The 22,203-nt window shown below is 41.4% G+C and overlaps 1 protein-coding gene across 4 annotated transcripts in view; it reads right to left on the bottom strand.

Annotated features, from left to right (window-relative positions):
* Fxr1 (FMR1 autosomal homolog 1) overlaps window positions 1–10,698 on the bottom strand; it is a 52,668-nt gene extending 41,970 nt beyond the window's left edge. For all 4 annotated transcript variants that reach the window (XM_055625840.1, XM_055625843.1, XM_055625844.1 and 1 more), the window contains exon 1: window positions 10,617–10,698. In XM_055625840.1, coding sequence (XP_055481815.1) covers window positions 10,617–10,667 — 51 coding nt within the window. In that variant the 5' untranslated portion in view covers window positions 10,668–10,698. The remainder of the gene's footprint in view (window positions 1–10,616) is intronic.
* Window positions 10,699–22,203: the final 11,505 nt, after the last annotated feature.

Below are 22,203 nucleotides of genomic sequence, written 5' to 3'. Positions count from 1 at the left end.
ACATACATACATACATACATACATACATACATACATACATACATACATACAGCTGTCTTTTCTAATCAGGGCTCCAATTAAACCAATATAATTAAGCATACACTGTCTAATGAATATCTTACTCATGCCTCTAGAATAATACTATCTAAAAATAGCGGGTTTTGTTTTCTTTTGTTCAGATGGAAACTTCAACTGACATCGTCTTAGTGCCTTCCCAGACCTGGTAGCAACTTTATGTAAAACAAACAAAAACAACTTGCAAAGGACTGTAGCTTCTTACACAGATGTAACCTCAAGCACTCAAAGCTATGCTGAGGAGCATTTAATGTTACTACTCCATACTCCCAAAATACTGCAGTAAATATTCCCTTAATCAGTGTCTACTAATTTATGACTCAAATACTTTATGTTTCTGGACTGTCTGCAGTTAAAAATACAGGGGGAAAGCCATTATCAGGAGAAGAAAAAGAGAACTTCACTAAATGGTGAAACTAAAATATAGCAGTTTTGCTATTAAGACTGTATCAACACCACTATGAAGCATGTGGCAAGAAAGTAAACCAAGATTTCTCATGAGCTTTATTTCCAAACAAGCAAGTTATAATTTTCCCTCTTCTGAGTCTCTTTATGAATCTTCCCACCCAGTTTTTGGAACAGTTCAGAGGGTTATCAATCCAGACAACTAAATGTCAGGTGTCACTCTAATTTCAATCCTAGAAGTAGAAAGCTGCGGATCAGTACCACAAGTACTTAGTTCCCACATATGCAAATTAACTTTCAAACTGTTGAGCTGCTTACTATATTTAAATACCTAGTGCTTATTATTTTTAAATACCATATATCTTTGTAGACATGCATTTTTACATTAAGTAAAAGGGTTAATATCCATAATATACAAATCTCAGTAACTGACAAAGGACATTCCCAATATAAAAATGGACTAAAGACCAGGCTTTGTGTAAGAACAAATCCAAAGGGCAAATAAACATTTTTCTGGCTGGGACATAGGTTACCGTCATCATTCTCTGCCTTATTCATTGAACCCCGAGCTCACCAATTCAGCTACCCTAGACAGCCAACTTACCCTCTAGGATTCTCCCCCATACCCCGACCCCCACCACTCAGCATTTAGATGAGCTTCTGATTTTCTGGACTCTGGTCCTTAAATTTCCATGGCAAGTACTTTATCCACTGAGCCATCTTCCTAAGCCCCTAAACTATCAATTTCTTTGAAATCTATCCAATAGAAACAACATATTATTGGGGAGAGGGGAGATTACTGACAAATGTCTGATTTTTATACTCTTACAAATTATGACATAATCACTATACATTACACTGTACATAAAAAGTCAAGTACATGGCTCTAGTTTTTTTATGGGCATACTGAAAAACTCTAACATTTCTGAATATGTATCCATGCATAATGCTATGAGCATAGAGAGAAATCTGGAATTACATTTACCTGGCTATAAACAGAGTTACCTGAAATGGAAGGAACAAATAACAACAATAGGAGAAAAAAGAAGAAAAACATTTGGCTTGAACCAAGTTTGTACATCACACTAATATAATAAATTGCACATGTAAAGATGGTAATTGAAGCTGGGAGTGGTGGCATACACCTTTAATCCCAGCTATCAGGGAGGAAGAGGCAGAGGCAGAAGGATCTCTGTGAGTTCCAGGCCAGCCTGGTCTACAAGGTAAGTCCAGGACAGCCAAGACCACACAGAAACCCTGTCTCAAAAACAAACAAAAAACCCTGTGTGTGCCCGAAGTTTTGTGGCAATATCAGAACCTATGACCGGATCAACACATACACAGCCATTTAAAATGTTCATTTTGAATCAAAACAATTTAACTTTTTATAGATAATTACTAAGATAAAACAAATCAACTGTGTCTGGAAACCAAGACTAATTCTTTTACTTATTCATATACCGAAGCTACTTCTGCAAACTTCATCAATATTACCAAGAACTCTCCGGTCACTCTCCCAAAATAGATGCACAAATATACTAAGGATAAAGCAGAATAGTAAGGACACTAAGGAGTTAAGAGAATATTAAGAAGAAAAAAAAAACAGAAAGAAAAAAACAATCATGCCATAAGTACTCTTGTTTTCAGTGAAAAAAAAAAACAGAAATTTGCTATTAAGTCAATGTGAGATTTGACAATAGTTCAGTTTTACCATGGCTTTCAATCTAGTAGACATTAATTATAAACTATATATACATATATATATATACACACACACACACATGCACGTTCAGATCAGCAAAGCTATGCTTTCATTACTTAATTTTCTTATATTCCAGGCATTATTTTGAAAACCTAGTCCTAGAAAAGCTATAGTTTGTTCCTATTCATTTGCTAAGGATAAAAAAAAAAAAAAACTTTTTAAAGTCCTGATATTCAAAAATACTAAATGCAAAGTTACTGAGATGTAAAATCATAAGAACCTTACTTCAGGGCTGGGGATAAAGCAGTAGCCTAGTATGGGAAAGGTCCAGAGTTCCATTTCTAGCATGGACAGAAAAAAATTACAGCAGGTAGTTCATTTAAACAAATATGTATGTACACTTCAAATATCTCAAAAGTATTTCACATTCTCAGTAACAGAGGTGAACAACTGTGGAGGATGTAACTATCACAAAGAAATAAAATATGAATCATGTACTTAAAATAGCCATATTAAAATAAATGAGAACATGTAAAATAAATAAAACCCAATAGGCCAAAAATATTTCAATCTGTTATGCTTTATATTTTCAAAAGAATACTATCTCAATTCTGACTGGTCTATCTCAGTTCAGTAGCTGCCAGCTACCATTTTGGAAAAGAGCACCTTCTTATAAAGCAAAAGTCACAGGAATCAGCCTAAACCATTTTAAAACAATCATCCCAATTCAGTCCTCCACATTCCCAGTGTGTTACTATCTAGTAGTATTTTAGAAAACTACTTATTTGTACTTAAGAAAATCACACTATACAGCTGGGCATAGTAGCACAAACCTATAATCCCAACATTTACAAAGCAGAGGCAGAAAGATTAGAAATACAAAACCATTTTCAGCTACATAGAAAGTTTGAGAACAGCCTGACCCTACACTTAAGTGTGGGTGGGGAGGAGTCCATCATAATATATCAGTTAAAGAAAATAGGTTCCAAGGAGGCAAAAACTGACTAGGAATCTTGAATCAACCTGACTTCGGGGGCTGGACAGGGCCTCAGATTTCCTCCAATGGTGCTAAGGTTTTTCACTGTGGTTGAGACAACATTAGAAATGCACATGAACAAAAACATCTAAGTAGTCTGAATAGACAGGCCCTGGAGTCAACACACAAATAAGATACAGCAACTTTTACACCCCCCCCCCAAATTACTTCATATTGCAGATGAAAAAACTAAATAAAACCTAACAACTATCCACTACAAAATTAAAAATCATTCTCTTTTTTTGGTTTTCTGAGACAGGGTTTGTCTGTGTAAAAACCCCTGGTTGTCCTGAAACTAGCTTTGTAGACCAGGCTGGCCTCAAACTCAGAGATTGTCCTGCCTCTGCCTCCTGAGTGCTGGAATTAAGAATCATTCTTAATAGTGTGATAGAGAACACAATCACTAAATTATAATCTAGTTAAAATCAGACTGACAAGATGGCTCAGCAGGCAAAGGCACTTGCCATACAAGCTTGGTGACATGAAGGAAAGAACTGACTGTACAAAGTTGGCCTTTGGGCCTCTCTACACCTGTGTCTGTGCCACACATTCATCCATATTCACAAAAACATACAGACACATATAGTCCATTACTCCAAACTATCATTTAAGGAAGCTTAGGAAAGTTTATGAAGGCCTGGATAGCTCAATTGATAAGGCTCCTGACCCTGAATCTGAGACTCTGATTCAGTTCCCTTCTACCTCTGAAAAGCCAGGCACGGTGGCACACGCCTGTAATCTCAGCACTCTGGGCAGAGGCAAGAGGATCGCTGAATTCAAGGCCAATCTGGTCTACAAAGAGAGTATAGACAGCCAAGGCTACAAAGAGAAACCTGTCTTAAAAAACGAAAAACAAAAAAAAAAAAGGAAAGGAAAGAAAAGTATCATAGACTAAGCAACTGGAAGTGAAAACTCTAGAGTTAAATGTCACCAGACAACAACATGGTCTTGAACAAGCTATAACATCATCATCAGTTCCTTGTTTGAATTAAATGCTATCTCATGGACCAAGTATAGCAGTGTACACCTTTAGATCACAACATTCCAAAGGAACAGGCAAGGCAGATGGATCTCTGGGAGTTCCAAATTAATCCCATCTATAATGAATTTCAGGCCAGTCAGTTCTACACAGTGAGACCCTATCTCAAACAAAACCCCCACACAAAACCATACCTCATGAGGTCTCTAAGTATGGAGGAAATACATGTAGAAGCTTAACAGAACATTCAATTATAGGCTGTCAAGCTATTCTCTTACAAAAGACACACAAACAAAATACATAAAACATACAACTACATAAAGAAAAATACAGCCAAGTCCCTTATATCTCTAGACAGTTTTTATAGCTTTTGTCTTCAGATGTTTTATTATGTACTTCTCCTATAAGAAAAAAAAAAAAAAAACCACAAACACTTGTTTTCCAAAACTGAATCCATGGGGGGGGGGGGGAGATACAAAGTAAATAAAGTATAATTAAAAATTAAAAAAAATGAAAGAATTGGAAAGGAAAAAAAACTGAATCCAATAGTCAGGTATATCAGTGCGTGCCTATAATCCTAGCACTAAAAAGTGGCAACAGTTATTAGTTCAAGGACAGCCTGGGCTAAACATATATCATGTTCCAGGCTATCTTGAGATATTCCAGACTATGTCTCAAAATTAACAAAGATTCCAGCTTTCTTTCTCCCGTACAGCTACATTTAGCCACTATTCCTGAATGAAAATTAAAACTATAAATGAGATATGGCTGAACAGGCTATAATCCCAATATTCCATAGGTTAACACAGGACTGCAAACTCAGAGCCAACCAAAGTTACATAAAACCCTTTCTCAAAACCTGGAAGTAGTTGAGAGCATTCATTTCCACTTAAAATTTTAACGTTTAAAAAAAGCCATATTTTAAGTATGTGCAACTCAAAATCACCTTAATATATCCGAGTCTATATATTTTAACAAAGAGCCCTAATATTATGGTAGCTACCATTTCTCCCTCAAATCCTAAATCAGAAGTTAATGTTGAGGAGATTGACAAGGTCGTAATCATTAGTGAAGCCTACATTTACCTGAAACTTTTAAAAAACTGTACCATTTATTTATTTTGTGTGTGTGTATGTCTTGCAGGGAGCCTGTTCTCTCTTTCCATCATGTGGACCGCCCAGCTCAAATTCAGTTTGTCAGGCTTGGCAGCAAGCACCTTACTCACTGATCTCTAGCCATTGTTCTTTTTCTGACCTAGAATGCTGATGTTCCTGCCTTTGCCTCTTAAGTGCTGGAATTTCAGGCATTTGCCATCCAGCCTGACTTTCAACTAAGATTTTGTACTCACTGAAAAGCCACTATGCCTTCAGAACTCTACTGCTTCACTGTTAATTTACATCTCACTAGTGATAAAATACCTACTACTACTGCACAACTTCACTAATCTCAATTTTTATTTTTAATAGTAAGCTAAAGAAATAGGGAATTATGGGAATATTACAATACTTGTCAATTACACAGTTAAAGCAGAATAAGAGCTCTAAATGTAGCTAATTCCATCTACTATAGATAGACCCCAAATATTTAATCTCTACCAACAGAAAAAAAAAAAAAAATGCCTCCAGCGGAGCCAGAAACTGAGTGACTTGCTCTACTTCCATTTAAACCTGTCTTAGTGTGAAACTATACAGCTCAGACATAAAGCATTAAAGCAATGGGTTCAACTACCAAAAATTTACATTCAGCTATACGATGCAACATTACAAAGTTAATGCCACAGATTTGGACATGACACTTGCAGACGTCACTGCACTCTTCACTTCCAAAGACTAAAATGAGAGATCACAAGAGCCCAAGAGTTCCTTTTAAAACAGAGATCCCAAAGTTTAGTGTCATATACATCAGTTCAAAAGCCCGTTAATGATGAAAATGGGGACAAGGTTGGGGGGGGACTGGTGTAATATGTGAGTTTGTTTTAATTATCAACTTCGGACAATCTAGAAATCCCCTGGGAAGTCTCAATGAAACACTGTCTAGATTAGGATGTTCTGAATAGCTGGAAGATTCCCCTCTATGGATAACACCATTCACTGGCCACAGAGGAGCTATAAGACTGCATAAGAGTAGAGAAAGGGGGCTGAGCACAAGCACACAGGCATTAATCCATTGTTCTCTGCCCCTGGACAGATGTAATATGATGAGATATGTCAAGCTCCTGCTGCCTAGACTTCCCTCAAAGATAGATCATAACCTTGAATTGTGAGCCTAATAAAAATTTAAACCCAGGTGGGCACAGTGACGAAAGCCTGTAATCCCAGCACTCAGGGAGGCAGAGAAAAAGGCCGATCTCTGAGAGTTCGAGGCTAGACTGGTCTACAAAGTGAGTCCAGGACGGTCAAGACCATAGAGAAACCCTGTCTCAAAACCTACCCACCCACCCCAAAATGAATGAATGAATGAATGAATGAATGAATGAATGAATACATAAATAAAGCTTTTCTCCCTTAAGTTGCTTTCAAAGTATTTTACCACTGCAACAGGAAATAAAACTAAGGACACTGATTGAAAATAGGATAGCAGCAAGAGATACACAACTAAGTATACTAGCAAACTATTCCATTGTTCAAGTGAATTATATAAAATACATTCTTATCTTTTCTCAGTCTTTTAGCTCAGAGTGTAATACATTCCACCTCACTACATTTTCTAAAAAAGCACTTGGCTTTAGGTAAGAAAGATACAGAAGCAGGTATTTTATACCAAATTATACCCCTCCACTAAGTGTTTAACATCTTCCCCATCTTTTCCATCTCTAAATTTAGAGGGCTGCAAAGGGATATCTTTAATTATAAATACACTGTTAATAAAAGCAATATGCTTAGCATATTGTTTAGCATGTTTACTATGTTATTGTGTATATATGGATTTTTTTTTATCCTGGCACTGGATACTTCCTTCAAATCTGTAACTCTTCACTGACTCTAAATTTATGAAGTTTTAGTCCATTTAATCAGTGTGAAAGAACAGTGCCTCAAGGCTGACTATAAAGATCAAGGCATGATGATACCTCTTAAATGACGGTTGACATAGTCAAACGCATGTGGTACTTGTATTTCTGGGGAAATACAAAGTTGGTAAATTCAGAACTTCACTGAAAAATACCACTAAAATGAAAAAGTACAACAGAAGTGTTAACAGCTTCCAGCTCTTCCGTTTCCAAAATTCCTTCACTTTTATCTTCTAAATTAGAAAAATTAACTTTCTCTATGCTAAGTAGAAGCCAAGCTCAAACCACTACATATTATTTTACTTACCTCCATACATATGAAATTCTAGCTGGGGCAGAACTATGAAGACTAGATGCCCTGTGGACAGTAGTTCTCAACCTTCCTAATGCTTCGATCCTTTTATACAGTTCATGTTGTGGTGAGCCCAACCATAAAATTATTTTTTTGCTACTTCATAACTAATTTTGCCACAGTTATGAATTGTAATGTAAGTATCTGATATGCAATCCCTGTGAAACCCTACACACAAAGGGGTGGAGAGCCACAGGCTGAGATCAGCTGCTCTAGAGGCTAAAGGGTCCATGGAATTTTAAAAGATGATGCAACTATTTTATCCATCACAGTGGTTATGACTGCACACAATTGTTAACATTTATCAAAACATTTACAAAGTTTAGAAAAAAGGAAACAAAAGCTGCCTGCGATTATTTTCTGAAGTGGCAGAAAATAGTGAGCTGGCTGTGGGAAAAGAATTTTTTCAGTCAGGTGTGGTGATACATGCCTATAATCTCAGCTTTTAGGTAGGCTGAGGCAGAAGTATAGCAAGTTCAAGGCCATTACAGACAAATTGAAGCATGTCTCAAAATGAGGTTAAGGTGCAGGTCAGTGGTAGATTTCTTTCCAAGCATGTATAGGGAAGGCTCTGGCCTGGTTCAAATCCAAAAGAAAAAAAGGCACTCCTCCCCTTGAAAGACCTGCCCACCCTGAAGAGTCCTTTCTCATTTTTCTGTAATAAAACTACTGTAGGGGGAAGTGGGAGAAGAAGGGAAAGAGAATGGACATAACCCATGTATGTGGTAATTTCACTGTGTAAAAAAAAAAATCACAAGTCCATTTTACACAAGTCCATTACAAGATAATGAAGTACATATATAGGACTTCCATTTGTTTATTTCTAGTTAGGGCTCTTCCCCTTTTACCATTTTGATGTTCCAAGGTCTTGAAGACTATCATCTTCTACAAAGCACACATAGAATTGATTATGGAAGAAAAAAAAATCCCAAACGTTCAAAATACACAAAAATGTAGCTTTAATGTCCTTCCCAACCTTTGCCAAGTAAAATGGGTGGAGTCCAGTCTAAGTATAACCAGATTTGTGGAGTATGAAAAGGGATTGATACACTGGGCCCTGTGAAACAGACCTGTCCCTAACCCTACTAGCTACCCAGGAGGCTAAGACAGGAGAAATACAAGTTCAAGACCAGCATGAAACAGAATAAGTTAAGGACCAGTAGGCAATTTATTGAGAACATCTCTCGAAGAAGAAAAAAAGGAGGGTTTCAGAAAAGGGCTTGATGGTAAAAGTACTTTCCTACTATGTACAAAGTTCTAGATTCAATCCTCAATATAACCATAATCAACCACTAATATTTCATAGTTTCAACAAGGAGATCCTTCCTTGTGAAATAACTGGGGAAAAGACACCAGAAGATTGCAACCAAACTTTACAGAAAATAAAACTGATTGTATTGTACTGCAGACTGACATAAAATATTTTCCATTATCTACACGATGCAAAATAACTTGTTGAAACAGTCACTTTTCAATGTGCAAGGAAAAACTGCTTATCTTTATTACCTAAAAACTGTACCAATAAAGTGAGAACTGAAACTTGTCCATACGGTAAGGAGATAACACATAATAATGAACTTCATCTAGGCAAGAGAAGTATTAAGTTCATTCTTTGTGGCACAGCTAACCATAAGTGAAATGTTGCAGAGAATGTAACCACCACTCAAATATTGCTTGGATCATTTGTCTTGACATGTTTTAAACCTGTAACGTGTGATGAAACGAGTTACATGCTAATAGGTCATATTAAAGATTCCAACAGTCACTATTACTACGTTGTTAGACAACTGAGGAAATTTGCAATCACAAAATTTAAAAAAAAAATAATTCTTCATGCTTTGTCCACGAGTAACTACCTATGTTATTACCACATAACAAATCAAATCCATAGTTAATCAGCAAACGAAAAAAGGAAAGCCAAAACACTGAAAATTAGAAAATCGGAAGATCCAGTAAAAGTCCTTTGGAGTAAGGGTCCGTTGAAATGAAACCCTGTGAGAAACCGTTTTATGTACACACAATACTCATGTACTAGAAGAAGGCATGTACTAGAAGAAGGCCTTCATAAAAATAGCCAAGACTCTCAAACATTTGAGATGCTGGCTTAGAGAAAGAATGACTGACAGACAACAGCTGCGGTGGTTTTGTATTGATTTGTTAAGATCCTCGCACACTTCAGGAAAAGAAAGAAAGAAGGGGCCGTTACTATGGTAAAAATAAATTGTTCGGACTTCGTGTTCAGCTTGTGCACCCCCCCTTCCAATGGAAGCCCCTAACAAATTCCTCTACTCCAGAATCCTCTTCCCATCTCCCAGCCCATACACCACAGTAATGCATGGCTTCCTCTCAAAGGAAACAAAAAGAACCTCGTGGAAGAGAATTTTAAAAAGCAACAAAACAAAACAAAACAAAACAAAAAAAAAATACCACCTTCCCAGGATCCGTGGTGAAAGGCGTCCCTCCTACCTGCCGCCTGGCCTCGGTTCACCTTTGAACCCTCCCTTCAGAACTCGCTTTTCTCCCACGCCGAGGGGCGAAGGGGCCGCCCGCTCCCCAGGCCGCAGGCACCGGGCCCGCCCGCCTGACCGGGTTTCCACGCGGACTCCAAGGGTTCGCAGGGCCCCGGGGCAGCACGACACACCGGAGAGGCCTCGGAGTCCGCCACCACGCCGCGGCCGAGACGGAGACGGGCCAGGCAGGGCCGGCCGGCCCGGGGCCGGGGTGAGCCTCCCGCCGCCGTCCGCGCCCCCCGCCCGGCCGGGCCTCGCCGGCGCGCCCGCACCCCAGCCCGCGGCTCCGGCCCGCCCGGCCGCGTCCTACAGGCCTCGACCCGGGACGCTCCCGGGCAGGAGGCGAGCCAGCACCCGCCGCCTTGTTTCCAAACATAACGGAGCCCGGGCCCCGAGACCGTTAAACCGCGCCGAGGGCAGACGCCAGCAGCCGCAGGCTGGTCGTCCTCCGCCGCCGCCTGCGCCCGCGCCTCGGCCCCCGGGGTCCCCTGCGACCCTTGACCCCGCTCCCAATGCCTAGCTCCCGCCCCGGCCGCCCTGCGGCCCGTACCTTGTAGAAAGCCCCGTTGGAGCCGCGAACCTCCACCGTCAGCTCCGCCATGTTGGAACCGCAAAGGCTGCCGGGAAGAGATTCTAGAAACTTTCCAACGCGAGGGGAGGAGGGGGGAGGGGCGAGCGCCGCGGGGGAGGGGCGGGCGGGAGGGCGGGACGCTCCCGGCCCGCTCCCGGGCTCTCCGCTTGCGGCGCCGCTCTGCGCGGGTCCTCGGCCGGCTACCCTGCGGCGGCCCGGTCCGCCCACGCCCACGCCCACGCCCGCGCCGCCCGCCTCGCGCACAATGAGTGAGGCGGACCCGCCCGGCGCGCCACACTCGCCTCAGGGTCCGCGCGCCCGGCGACGCTCCTCCCCCTGGGCCTTCCCGTCAGGAGCCGCGGCCTGGCGGGCGCTCAAGCTCCGGGGGAGCGCGTGGCGGGCCTGCGTCCTCGGTCGGAAGCCTCTCCTCGCGGGCCTCCTGCCGGCCGCCGAGCCTCGGGCCCTCCCAGTGAGGAGCCTTCTCCCGCGGCCGAGCCTGGGAATGGCCGCGCCGGGGTTCGGCGTTTGCTTCCCGGCCTCACACAGTTCTCGGGCCTCGCCCCGCGCGAAGGCCCAGCATGTAACCGACCCAGCAGTCACCTTAACACAAAAAGACTGGGGGAACCTGAGCGAGTTTTGGGGGGGACTTTGTTAGAGTCACGGTCCTCTAGCCCAGGTTGGCCTTGAACCCAAAGAATCGTTTGCCCCTGGCCACCTTGGTGCTGGGATTACTTTAAAAAGGACTTATTTTAAACAATAGGGAAGTGTGTTTTCCCCCTCATGCGGAACACAGGAACCAAGTTTTGCAGATAGGCTCCAGGAACCATGTTGTGTGGCTGTACCAGAAACTACGCCAGTTCTGAAAGCATTATGGCACTCGTACTTTGTTTTGATAAGTTAATACCAACTTCAAAAAGCAAGGCTTTTGGAACTAGCACTTGAACTCATTTGTAAGTATATGCTTAAATGACTGTTTTCAAAGAGAGTCGATGTATTTTCCTTTGCTTTATTTGGATTTTGCTGTGTAGCCCAGCTGGCCTCAAATTCAGGGGTGTGTGTGTGTGTGTGTGTGTGTGTGTGTGTGTGTGTCACTGCTCGGTTGTTCACACGGTTACCTGTTTTAAGACAAGTCTCACTAAACAGCCCAAAATGGCCTCCGATTTACGAACCATTCTATTGTCTCAGCCTCCAGTGCTAGGTTTACTAATGTGAGCCCCCATACCCAGCACCTCCTTGCTATTTTCTTTACATAAGATTTTAAAATGTACAGTTCAACTATCACCATGATCAATTTAAAATATTTTCATTACAAAAAAAACCCTTGTCCTTGCTGTTAATCTCCATTTCACCTGAATTCCCCAGACTCTAGGAAACTGCCCATATGTTTTCTATGTATAGGTTTACCTAGCTTGATCTCAAAAAATATGAGTGGAATCATGATGTGAGGGCTTTTGTGGCTGGCTTTCATTTAGAATATAATTTCAAGGTTCATGTTATTGCAGATATTACTAGACTGTAGAGGAATTTTAATTCAGAGCATGGCTGCTCTGGCAAGAGATCACATCCAAAGACTGTCCAGTTCTGTGTGAGCCAGCTGAAATATAAACAGGCCTTTACTCCAGGAAACAAAAGCAAGCAGATCTGAGTTCAAGGCCAGCCTGGTATAGAGCAAGTTTCAGATAAAGAAAAGCTTAGATCCAGGCATGTTGGTACATGCCTTTAATCCCAAACAATGAAGGAAGTTCGTTTGTGGAAGGAAGTACCCCTGTTTGAAGGTGATGTCTAATTGGCAGAAAAGACGATTTGGCAGAATAGGGTACTCCCAAGCCTCAGGAAAACAGAAAGGAAAGGGAAGCTACTTAAGGGGCAAGAGAGAGAGAAAGGAGGTAGTTTTATCAGGACAGTAATAGGTTGCAGAGAGAGAACTCAAGTGAAGGCCAGATGAGCCAGAGAAGCTGAAAACATTCTAGGCCTAGGCTAGTTTGTACAGAGGCTAGGAGCTTCCAGGACTAGGCCTAGGATAGCAGACAGAGGCAATAAGCCAAGACAACTGACGAAGGAGAATAAAAGTTGCTTTTACACTAGGTATCCACTTTTTGTCGCAGTATTGCCATTGCATAAGCACACCACATTATATTGTTTAGTGTACTTGAGGGCCAGGGTGCAGAGAATTGAAACAAGGGCCATCCCTAACCATACACCCTGCCACGGAGCTATACACAACATCTACCTAAGCCCAGTTAGTTAGTTAGTTAGTTAGTTAGTTGTTACTCACTCACTCATTTGCAGGCCAAGTGTGGTGGCCCATGCTTGTAATTCTGTGGAGAATGCAAGAGGATCAGGAATTCAGTGCTACCTTCAGCTACATCACCAGTTCCAAGCCAGTCTGAGCTACATGAGATCCTGTCTCAAAACAACACTGTTAGTTGAGTCATATTATCTTTTTTTTAGCTGTTAAAAGTAATGCTGTGTGGTGGGTGGCAAACACCTTTAATCCCAGATACTCAGAAGGCAGAGGCAAGAGGATCTCTATGAATTCAGGGTTTGCCTGCTCTATGTAACAAGTTCCAGGACAGCCAGAGCTACATAGATCTTGTCTCAAACCACAAATGTAGAGCAGGAAAGATGGCTCAGCAGGTAATAGCACTTGTTTTCCAGAAGACAGAGTTTCCTTCCAGCAGTTACATGGTAGCTCATAACCATATGTAACTCTGGAGTATCCAGGGTATCCAATACCCTCTTCTGATCTCCAAGGCTATCAGGCCCATATGTGGGCACAGACATATACACTAGCCAAACACTCATAAGCAAATGTAAATATGAATCTTTTTGAATAAGAGCTGCCGCTATGTAGGCAGCAGAGAAAGACCTGAGTGTTGGTCACATGGGCATGTCCATGTCAAGGACTCCAAGGTCTCAGACCCACAGCACAATTTGGCAAAGCTTACCCATATAGACCAGGCTCAAGAGGAATGACAAGGTTTTCACTGTTAATCAGTAAGTGAAGACACTATCCATCCATCGACTTCAGATTCCTCATCTTAGAAGGGGCCTAGGGACTCTTAGTGGGATTAGCTAATCCCTCCCCCTGAGCTGTACCTAGTGAACACCCTGAGGTTCTAAATTGCAGAGGTAGCAGAACCCCTCCCAACCCCCCAGCTCACTGTATGTTTGTTTCTGTATCTGTCATTTTTATTTTTATTCCTTCAATGCTACTAGTAAGGGTCCCCGGACACAAGCTGTGGGGGTCACAGCATTGCTGTGAAAATTCATGCTTAAGTTTTTAAAGTTCCTTTTGACTGTATACCTAGAAGTCTACTTGCTAACTCCTATTGTGAGAACACAATGTTTAGCCACTTGAGAAACTGTCAGACTCTTCCAAAGTGGTACCACATTTGGCCACCAACAGGCAGAGTGTCCTCTGACTTTCCATTAGGAAGCTCCCCTTTGCCATTCCTTTCTTTCCCTCTCCCTCCCCCTTTCTTTTCTATTGTTGTCTTTAATGTTTTAGATGCTGTATATTTGTTTGTAATAGAGTTGCAGAAAGTTCTACTTGACCTAAACCAAAGAATTCTGGGTGGTCTAAACTCTGAAAAATAAGAGCGGGTCCTCTTCAGATCTTGCATACCGAAAACATTTTAATTTAGACTCAGAGCCAGCATTTCACTACTCCTTTTAGGTGGAGCAATTTTCATCAAATAACTGAGCTAACTAATATCTATGAGTCTTGTCACTTCACAGTCCTAAGAGATAGAAGTAAGATGTAAACCGTTCATTTTCTGCTTCCAACAGAAATATTGGTAACTATGGCTCCTATAGTCACATCTATAATACCACATGACATAAATTTAAAATGACATTATTATTATTATTTATTATTATTATTATTATAGTATGTGTCTGCAGGCACTTGTGTGAGTGTACGGGTGTTTAGAGGAAGCTTTATGGAGTCAGTTGTCTTCATCTTTTACATAGGTTCCATGGATTGAACTCAGGTCTCCTGGCAACAAGCACCTTTACACACCAAACTTTCTTGTCCTCCCTTAGTTCCTTAACCAGTCCTTGGAATACAGAAGTTACTCTGGAATCACCTGTTTCCCTGTGATCTCAAATTGACCAAATATGTAGGATTTTAAAAAAGATAGAGTAGTGGGTAAAGGGTTAGATGCAGAAGTATGGATGACCTTAAAGCAACTGCACAGTCTGTACTGGGTGATTACTTTCCCAAGGCTACTGTGGTAATTTGAATGAGAACCCTCGCAACCCCAACCCTCCAGATTCATATATTTGAGTACTTGGTCCCCAGATGAAGGAACTGTTTGGAAAGGATTAGGAGGCATGGCCTGGTTGGAGGAAGTGTGCCACTGGGCACACTTAAGGTTTCAAAAGCCCACACGAAATTAGCTCTCTCTGACTCATGGTTGTGTCTCAAGATATAAGCTCTGAGCTATTCCAGTGCATGCCTGCCTGTCTGCTGCTATGCTCCCAGCCAAGGTAGTCACAAACTCACCCAAGGGAACTCTTTGGTCATGGTGTCTTACCACAGCAATAGTAAAGTAACTAAGATAGAAGTTGGTATCAGGGAGTAGTCATTGCTCTGATAGGCCTGACTGTGTTGTTTGGGGGAAAAAAATGAAGGATTTGGGAACTAAGAAAATGGTTGAATGATGTAAGTGGGGTTTAGCAGGCCATCCTAGAAGGAGCTTGGAAGACACTGTTGCTGAGAGCAATGGGCACAATGGAGGCCCAGTTCAAATGGTTTCAGAGGGCAACAGTATAAGCTACTGGACTAAGGACCATTCTTGTGATATTTTGGCAAAGAATGTAGCTGCCTTTTGCCTATATCCTACTTTAGGTAAAATTGAAGAGTTTTGAACTAATTTTTTTGATAAAGAAGATTTCAACACAGCCTATAATAGTGAATCTGCCACATGGTTATTAGTAATAGTGATTACTATTAGTGACTACTAATAGTGATTAGTAATAATGATTACTAATAACCATGTGGCAGAATCAATATTACTAATCACTATTACTAATAACCATATATATAATGAAAAAGTGAGAACAGAGGGGAAAAAAGATATAAAATGTACAGAGCACCAGGCAATTTAATGTTGGGACCAAAGCTTGTGCTGAAAGAGATAAGGAGAAGCTAATACAAAACATGAAATAAATGGAATGGTGCCCTCAGGACAAGACCTACCCTGGAAGCTTTCAACTTGGAAAAAGAAAATGCCTGGAAACTTCAGTCCCTAAAAAGCAACAAGAAGGAAAAGCTTATACAAATGTGTTCAAGGAGAGGGCTAGGCTCTACCCCAAGCAGGCTGTTGAGTCTAGCAGTGTTGTTTATATGGACAAGCTTTAGAGTCATGAAAGATTAAGGAGTAAGAGGGTTGCAAAATCGTCCTCTAAGGCAGTGGTTCTCGACCTTCGGGTTCCAATCTTTTTTTTTTCCCATTTTTTTTAACTTTTATTAATTACACTTTATACATTTTGTATCCCCCCATAAGCCCCTCCCTCCTCCCCTCCCGGTCCCACCCTCCCCCCCTTTCTGCATGCATGCCCCTCCCCAAGTCTACTGATAGGGGAGGTCCTCCTCTCCTTCTCTTCCCAGAGACTCATACTCCAACCAAGGATTATTCATGGAGATAACCTAGAACCCTGACAATGTAGCCACTTCTGATGAAAACTGATAGACTAAGATCAGAAAGAAGGAGAGGGTTGCAATCTTTTTTGGGATCAAATGACCCTTTCACAGGAGTTACCTAAAATTATCAGAAAACACAGATATTTACATTATGATTCATAACAGTAGCAAAATTACAGTTATGAGTAGCAACAAAAATAATTTTGTGTTTGGGGATCATCACAATATGAGGAACTGTATTAAAGGGTCACAACATTAGGAAGGTTGAGAACTACTTGCTCTAAGGTTATGAATTTGACCAGGCATGAAGCAGGGCAGACCCTCCATGGAGGCCCTTAGAAGTCAGTTCATGACGCTGTGAAATTGAAGCCTAGATTGTATGGGAGACCCAAGATGTTGGAGATGCCAGAGCCATGAGACATCTGCCAAGGAGAGTGGCACTTAGTGGGTGGAACCAGTCCAAGAGAAAGAAGTGTTGCAGTCGGCAAAGCCAGTAGGGCAGAGAAGCCCTTTCACACTGGACAAAGAGCTTTAGAATTTTTTGCTTTCCTTGCTGGGTTTTCATCTTTCTGTGGTCCAGTATTTCCTCACAATGTCCACTTTCCTCCCTTTTGGAATGATAATGTACATTCTATGTCATTGTATGTTGGAAGTATGTAATTTGCTTTTGATTTTATAGGGATTACCTTGAGTCAATTAAGAGATTGCCTTGAATCTCAGAAGAGACTTTAGTCTTTGGACTTTGGACTTTTAAACAACATTGAGACTGTGAAAGAGTTATGGGGATTTTTGAAGTTTGACTGAAAGTGCTTTGTATTATTATTATGTGGCTATGGGCCTATGGAGGCCAGGGAAAGGAAGGTGATTTGAATGAGAATGGCCCCTATGGGCGCATATATTTGAATACTTGGTCACAAATCAGTAGAACTGTTTGGGCTCTTTGTTGGAAGAGAAGTGTCACTGGAGGTGGGCTTTGAGGTTTCAAAAGCCCATGCTGTCTTACTTTATTTGCTGTGAAGAGACACTGTGACCAAGGCAACTTATAAGAGAAAGCATTTAATTTGGAGTTCACAATTCCAGAGAGTGGTGGAGTGGTGATTGTGGGCCTCTAAGACCGCCACAGGCAGCAGAATAATATGTGGGAGGCAAGAAGGTAGGTTTGGTTCAAACTTTGGGAGTCTGATCCCAAATAGTTTGTTTTAGGCATATTGAAGCGCAGCACAATTTGGGGAAAACTTTCCTGGTGGTAATTAACTCAGTCCCATGTACACAATAAAGACTAAGCTATTCATTGGAACTCTTTGTGATGTACCTAAAGATGGGTTCTATAGATTGACTACAAGTGACATAAAAACATGCTATATGATTGGCAAGCTCATGCTAAGCCTCCCGCAGTAGAGTCCATAACCACCATGGCAGAAAGCATGGCCACAGACAGGCAGGTATGGCACTGGAGCAGTAGCTGAGTGCTTACACATTGAGACAATTTCTGGAGGGCAAAGAAAGACGGAGCCACCTTGGAATGTTGTGGGCTTTGAGGTTTCAAAGTGAAACCCCCAGGGAAATTTTTAACATATATGGCCAAATTGCTCAGGCTGGCCTCAAACTGAAACTTCTTCAATCTGCGCAATTACTTAAATAAATCACAGGTATATGCCCTGCACCAGTGACATAGGTTTGTTTCTTTCTATCATCTTCAAAAGGTATTCATTATTTAAATGACAATAGCTACAAAACAGCCTCACATTTTAAGTGTTCAGTGTGTGTGTGTGTATTTGTGTGTGTGTAGTTGAGAATTAAATTCCCAAGTACTGACAGAATATGAACTATGGTTGACAAACATGTTTTGAAATGTTTGCCCTGTCTAAATTTTTGCATTGAACATATATGATTACCAGAAGATAAGACATTTCATTTTCACGTGTTGTGCCATGGAAAATTCAGCAACCACTAGAGATGAACCTACAGAAAACATTATGCTGGATGGGGGTATAACTTGCTCAACATAGAGTGCTTGTCTAGCATGCACAGAGCCCTGGGTGCCACATAAACTAGGCATGGTGTCACATGTCTCTAAGGCCAACAGTCATGAGAGATAGTCAGGCAGGGGTATCAGAAGTTCAAGATTGTCTTGGTTACACAACAAGTTTGAAGCCAGTCTAGGCTCCATTAAATTCTGTCAAAAATTAGAGAAGGAAGAAGTGGTGGTGGGGAGAGATATTTTAACTTATACAATAAAATGCCTCCTGTTACTTAACTGAATAAAGCAGACTGCCAAGTGCTATATGTGGAGTCACTTTGTACAGATAATATATACAATAACTGAAAATATGCTTGTTGGAAGGACCCTTCTGCTTGAGGTTGCAGTCCTCCCAGTCCAGATAGCCCTTCTGAGCTAGATGGAGGACTCCCTCTCCCTAGCAGGACCTCCTACTCTCTGCCTAACCTTATCTGGAGAACGTCTTAAGGCATAGATGCCTTTGGCACGGTTCCCTGCTAGCTCTCCCTTCCCTGCTCCTATAGGATAATTAGGTTCTGTATTCTTGTTCATATGATAAAAATGTGCTGTTTAATGCAAATCAAGTGTCTTGAAGTGCCGTCCTGGGAGCTCTTCACCCACTCTTCAAAGACTATATAGCTTTTGTTCTCCCCAAATAAATTTAAACCATCTCCCTAAAGTGGTTCCTGAGGTCACTTCCATCCTGCTGGCAGCCTTCTGAGCCCTGCTCCTCATATTCTGCTGCTCCTACCTTCATGGGCTGGTGGCCAACAGCCCCCTCAGGAAAGAGGAGGACCACAGTGCTTGACATCCACAGGGGTGAGGGTATAGCTCAGTGGTAGAGCACTCCCTAGCCTTGGTTTCATCCCTTCACCAAGGGGCAATGGGTGCTCTGACCCAAATGTTAACTGTGGTCTCTCAGAGCAGTGCTATTATGATTTGTTTTCCTCTGAGTTTTCTCATGTTCTCCAAGTTTTCTACACTAAAGAATAGCACTACAAAAGATTAAAAAAAAATAAGTAAAAATTGAAATTAGCACTATTGATGTTTTTACTGATAAATTAAATAAATTAAACTGATCTCACAGTGATATTTTTGTTAAGTAAAAAGTATAGGCACCATTGCTTTGGACTAAACGCTGTACTCAGCTGCAATAGACAGGATAAAAAGCAAGATGGAATCACCTACATTGAAGTTCTAGGTCCTTAACCAAGTTGTTGTTGACTGATTCAGGAATGAAGAGGCCACATTTTCCAGCACCCCTGAGCCTGAGAGGGAGATGCTCTCTGTTTGAGTTGCAACCTTTAATCATTATGGAGGGAAGCCTGGTCCATTTGTTTGTTTAGTTGGCTGATTTTATTTTAATCTCTCCATCCCCATCATAGGAGAAAGACTGAACACAATCTTTTTGTGCTTTGTTTCTGCTCTCTCCACCCTATGTCTGTCTGTAAGACCAACTTGTTTATTTTTTATTAATTAATTTTTATTAATTACAATCTATTCACTTTGTATCCCAGCTGTAGCTCCCTCCCTCATGCCCTCCTACTCCCACCCTGCCTCCCACTTCTCTTCCCTTGCCCCTTCCCCAGTCCAATAATAAGGGAAGTCCTCCTCCCCTTCCGTCTGACCCTAGCCTATCAGGTCTCATCAGGACTGGCTACATTGTCCTCCTCTGTGGCCTGGCAAAGCTGTCCAAGCAGGAGGAGGTGGTCAAAGAGCCAGCCACCTGAGTTCATGTCAGAGACAGTCCCTGTTCCCATTACTAGGGAACCCACTTGGATACTGAGCTGCTGTGGACTACGTCTGTGCAGGGATTCTAGGTTATCTCCATGCATGGTGCTGAGTTGGAGTATCAGCTCATCAAATACAGCATTTACTGTAACTTATGGAATAAAATAACAGTTCCCAGTTCTAAAATCAATAAGGTCAAGGGGGACTGGAAAACATGGTTTCATTGGTAAAGTGCTTGCCATGCCAACATGAGGACATGGGTTCAGTTTCCCAGCAGTGGTGTCAAAGATGAGCATGGGCATGAATACCTGTAGTTCCAGCACTGGCAAGTCAGACACAAAAGGATGCCTGGGGTTGCTGCCCCGTCAGCATAGTTTAACCAGTGACCTCCAGGCTCAGTGTGTGACAGTGTCTCAAAAACTAACCTAATGTGTGGGCAACAAGGTGGCTCTGGGAAAGCACATGCTGCCAAAGTCTGATGACTGGAGCTTGAGCCCGACACCATAGTGGAAGGACTGACTCCTGAACTTTGTCCTCTGACTTCCCCATGTGTGCTGTGGCACTCATGTGCCTCTCCCATATATCATACACACAATTGAGGAAGACACATGATGTCAACTCTGGCCTCCACACAAAGATGATGACGATGACCATGATATGATATGTGATGAATATGATAAAATGCTATGGTTATAGGTGTGCCACCAGGCCCAGATCATTTTTCTTTGATATCTGTACACACAGCTCAATAAACTCTAGGTTTTGATCAATTTTGTGCCAATATTTTTACTCTGAGTTGTCTTGATGAAATGTTATTTTGAAATGTTACAGAAGAAGGGGAAATTGCATTCTTCACTTCTGCAAAGATAAAAGGATATACTACCTACTAACTTTATTTTAAACCTTCCCAAAGCAGTACACTTGGAAATAAACTGAACTTGTCTAAATTGAGATGATAATGTTTTTTCCTCAAGAAATCAAGAATTCAGAAGTCTGAAATAACTTTTGAGTTTTCAAAACAGCTCTTAGAACAAATTGTGCCTAATTTTGCAAAATGCTAATCAGTGGCCGGAGAGGCATAACTTGAAATAGGTACTTCAACCAGATCAACTGCTGACCTTCAGAATGGGCCTAAGAGACTAATTTTGGAAACACTGTCAACTTTGTATTTGGTGAGCTCCTGGGTTGGTGACCAGTAATGCTGAGTGTTGGGAGCATGCTGTGTCCACTTAAAAACACACCTGTCATCTGTGTGACTTGGATTATATGTAGCTATTATTAGTATCAATCTACAAAGACCTGGCTTTATAACACAGAAGGTAGAATTGGTTTAACAAATGCATAATCTTCCTATACTACTTCCATCAAAATCTATTCTGAGAGCCGGACATGTTGGTGCATGTCTTTAATCCCAGCACTCAGAAGGGAGAGGCAGCTGGATCTCTGTGAGTTCATGGCCAGCCTGGTCTACAAAGCATGTACCAGGACAGCCAGAGCTACACAGAGAAACCCTGTCTCAAAAAAACCAATAAAATAAATAAAAATAAAATAAAACAAAAATAAAACCAACAAAAATCTTTTCTGAAATCAGGCATGGTTGTTCACAGTTTTAATCTCCCAGAGGCAGAGTTTGTGGCTATCCTAGTCTACACAGGCCAGTCAGGGCTGCATGGTAAGACCCTATCGCAAAATTGAAAAGAAAAAAAAAAAAATCTTTCTGGTGGGGACAAAAATTTAAGCATAAAAGTAATCATGAATATTTTTGAAGTTGATATGGGCCTATAATACCCATGAAGGGATGGAGTCCAGTGCACTCAAGAGCACCTGAATCTTTACATGCGTTAGTACCTTGCACAAAACAAGGAGGTATTGCATGTCACCTATACACGCTGTCCTTCATACTTGATACAATTTTTATTACATTTATTTGGGGGGCAGGTGCAGCATATAGGACACTTGTTGGGGTAGATACTCTTCATTCACCGTGTGAGGTCTGGGATCAAACTCAGGTCATTAGACTTGGTGACTGTGACCGGAGACAACTACTCAGACTCGGGCTTAAGCCAATAAGAAGTCTTTATTAGTCAGTTGGTGACTACACTGGGAACTGCAAGGTTAGTATAGTTAGAGACCTTCTCAGAATTATGGGCTTTGATGAATTAGGTCTTTGTTTACATTTTGGCAGG

This window comes from Psammomys obesus, unplaced genomic scaffold (genome assembly GCF_907164565.1).
Source record: "Psammomys obesus unplaced genomic scaffold, mPsaObe1.curated_primary_1811, whole genome shotgun sequence".
NCBI lineage: Eukaryota > Metazoa > Chordata > Mammalia > Rodentia > Muridae > Psammomys > Psammomys obesus.
Note: the sequence above shows the minus strand (reverse complement) of the source record. Positions and strands in the feature narration are given on the sequence as shown.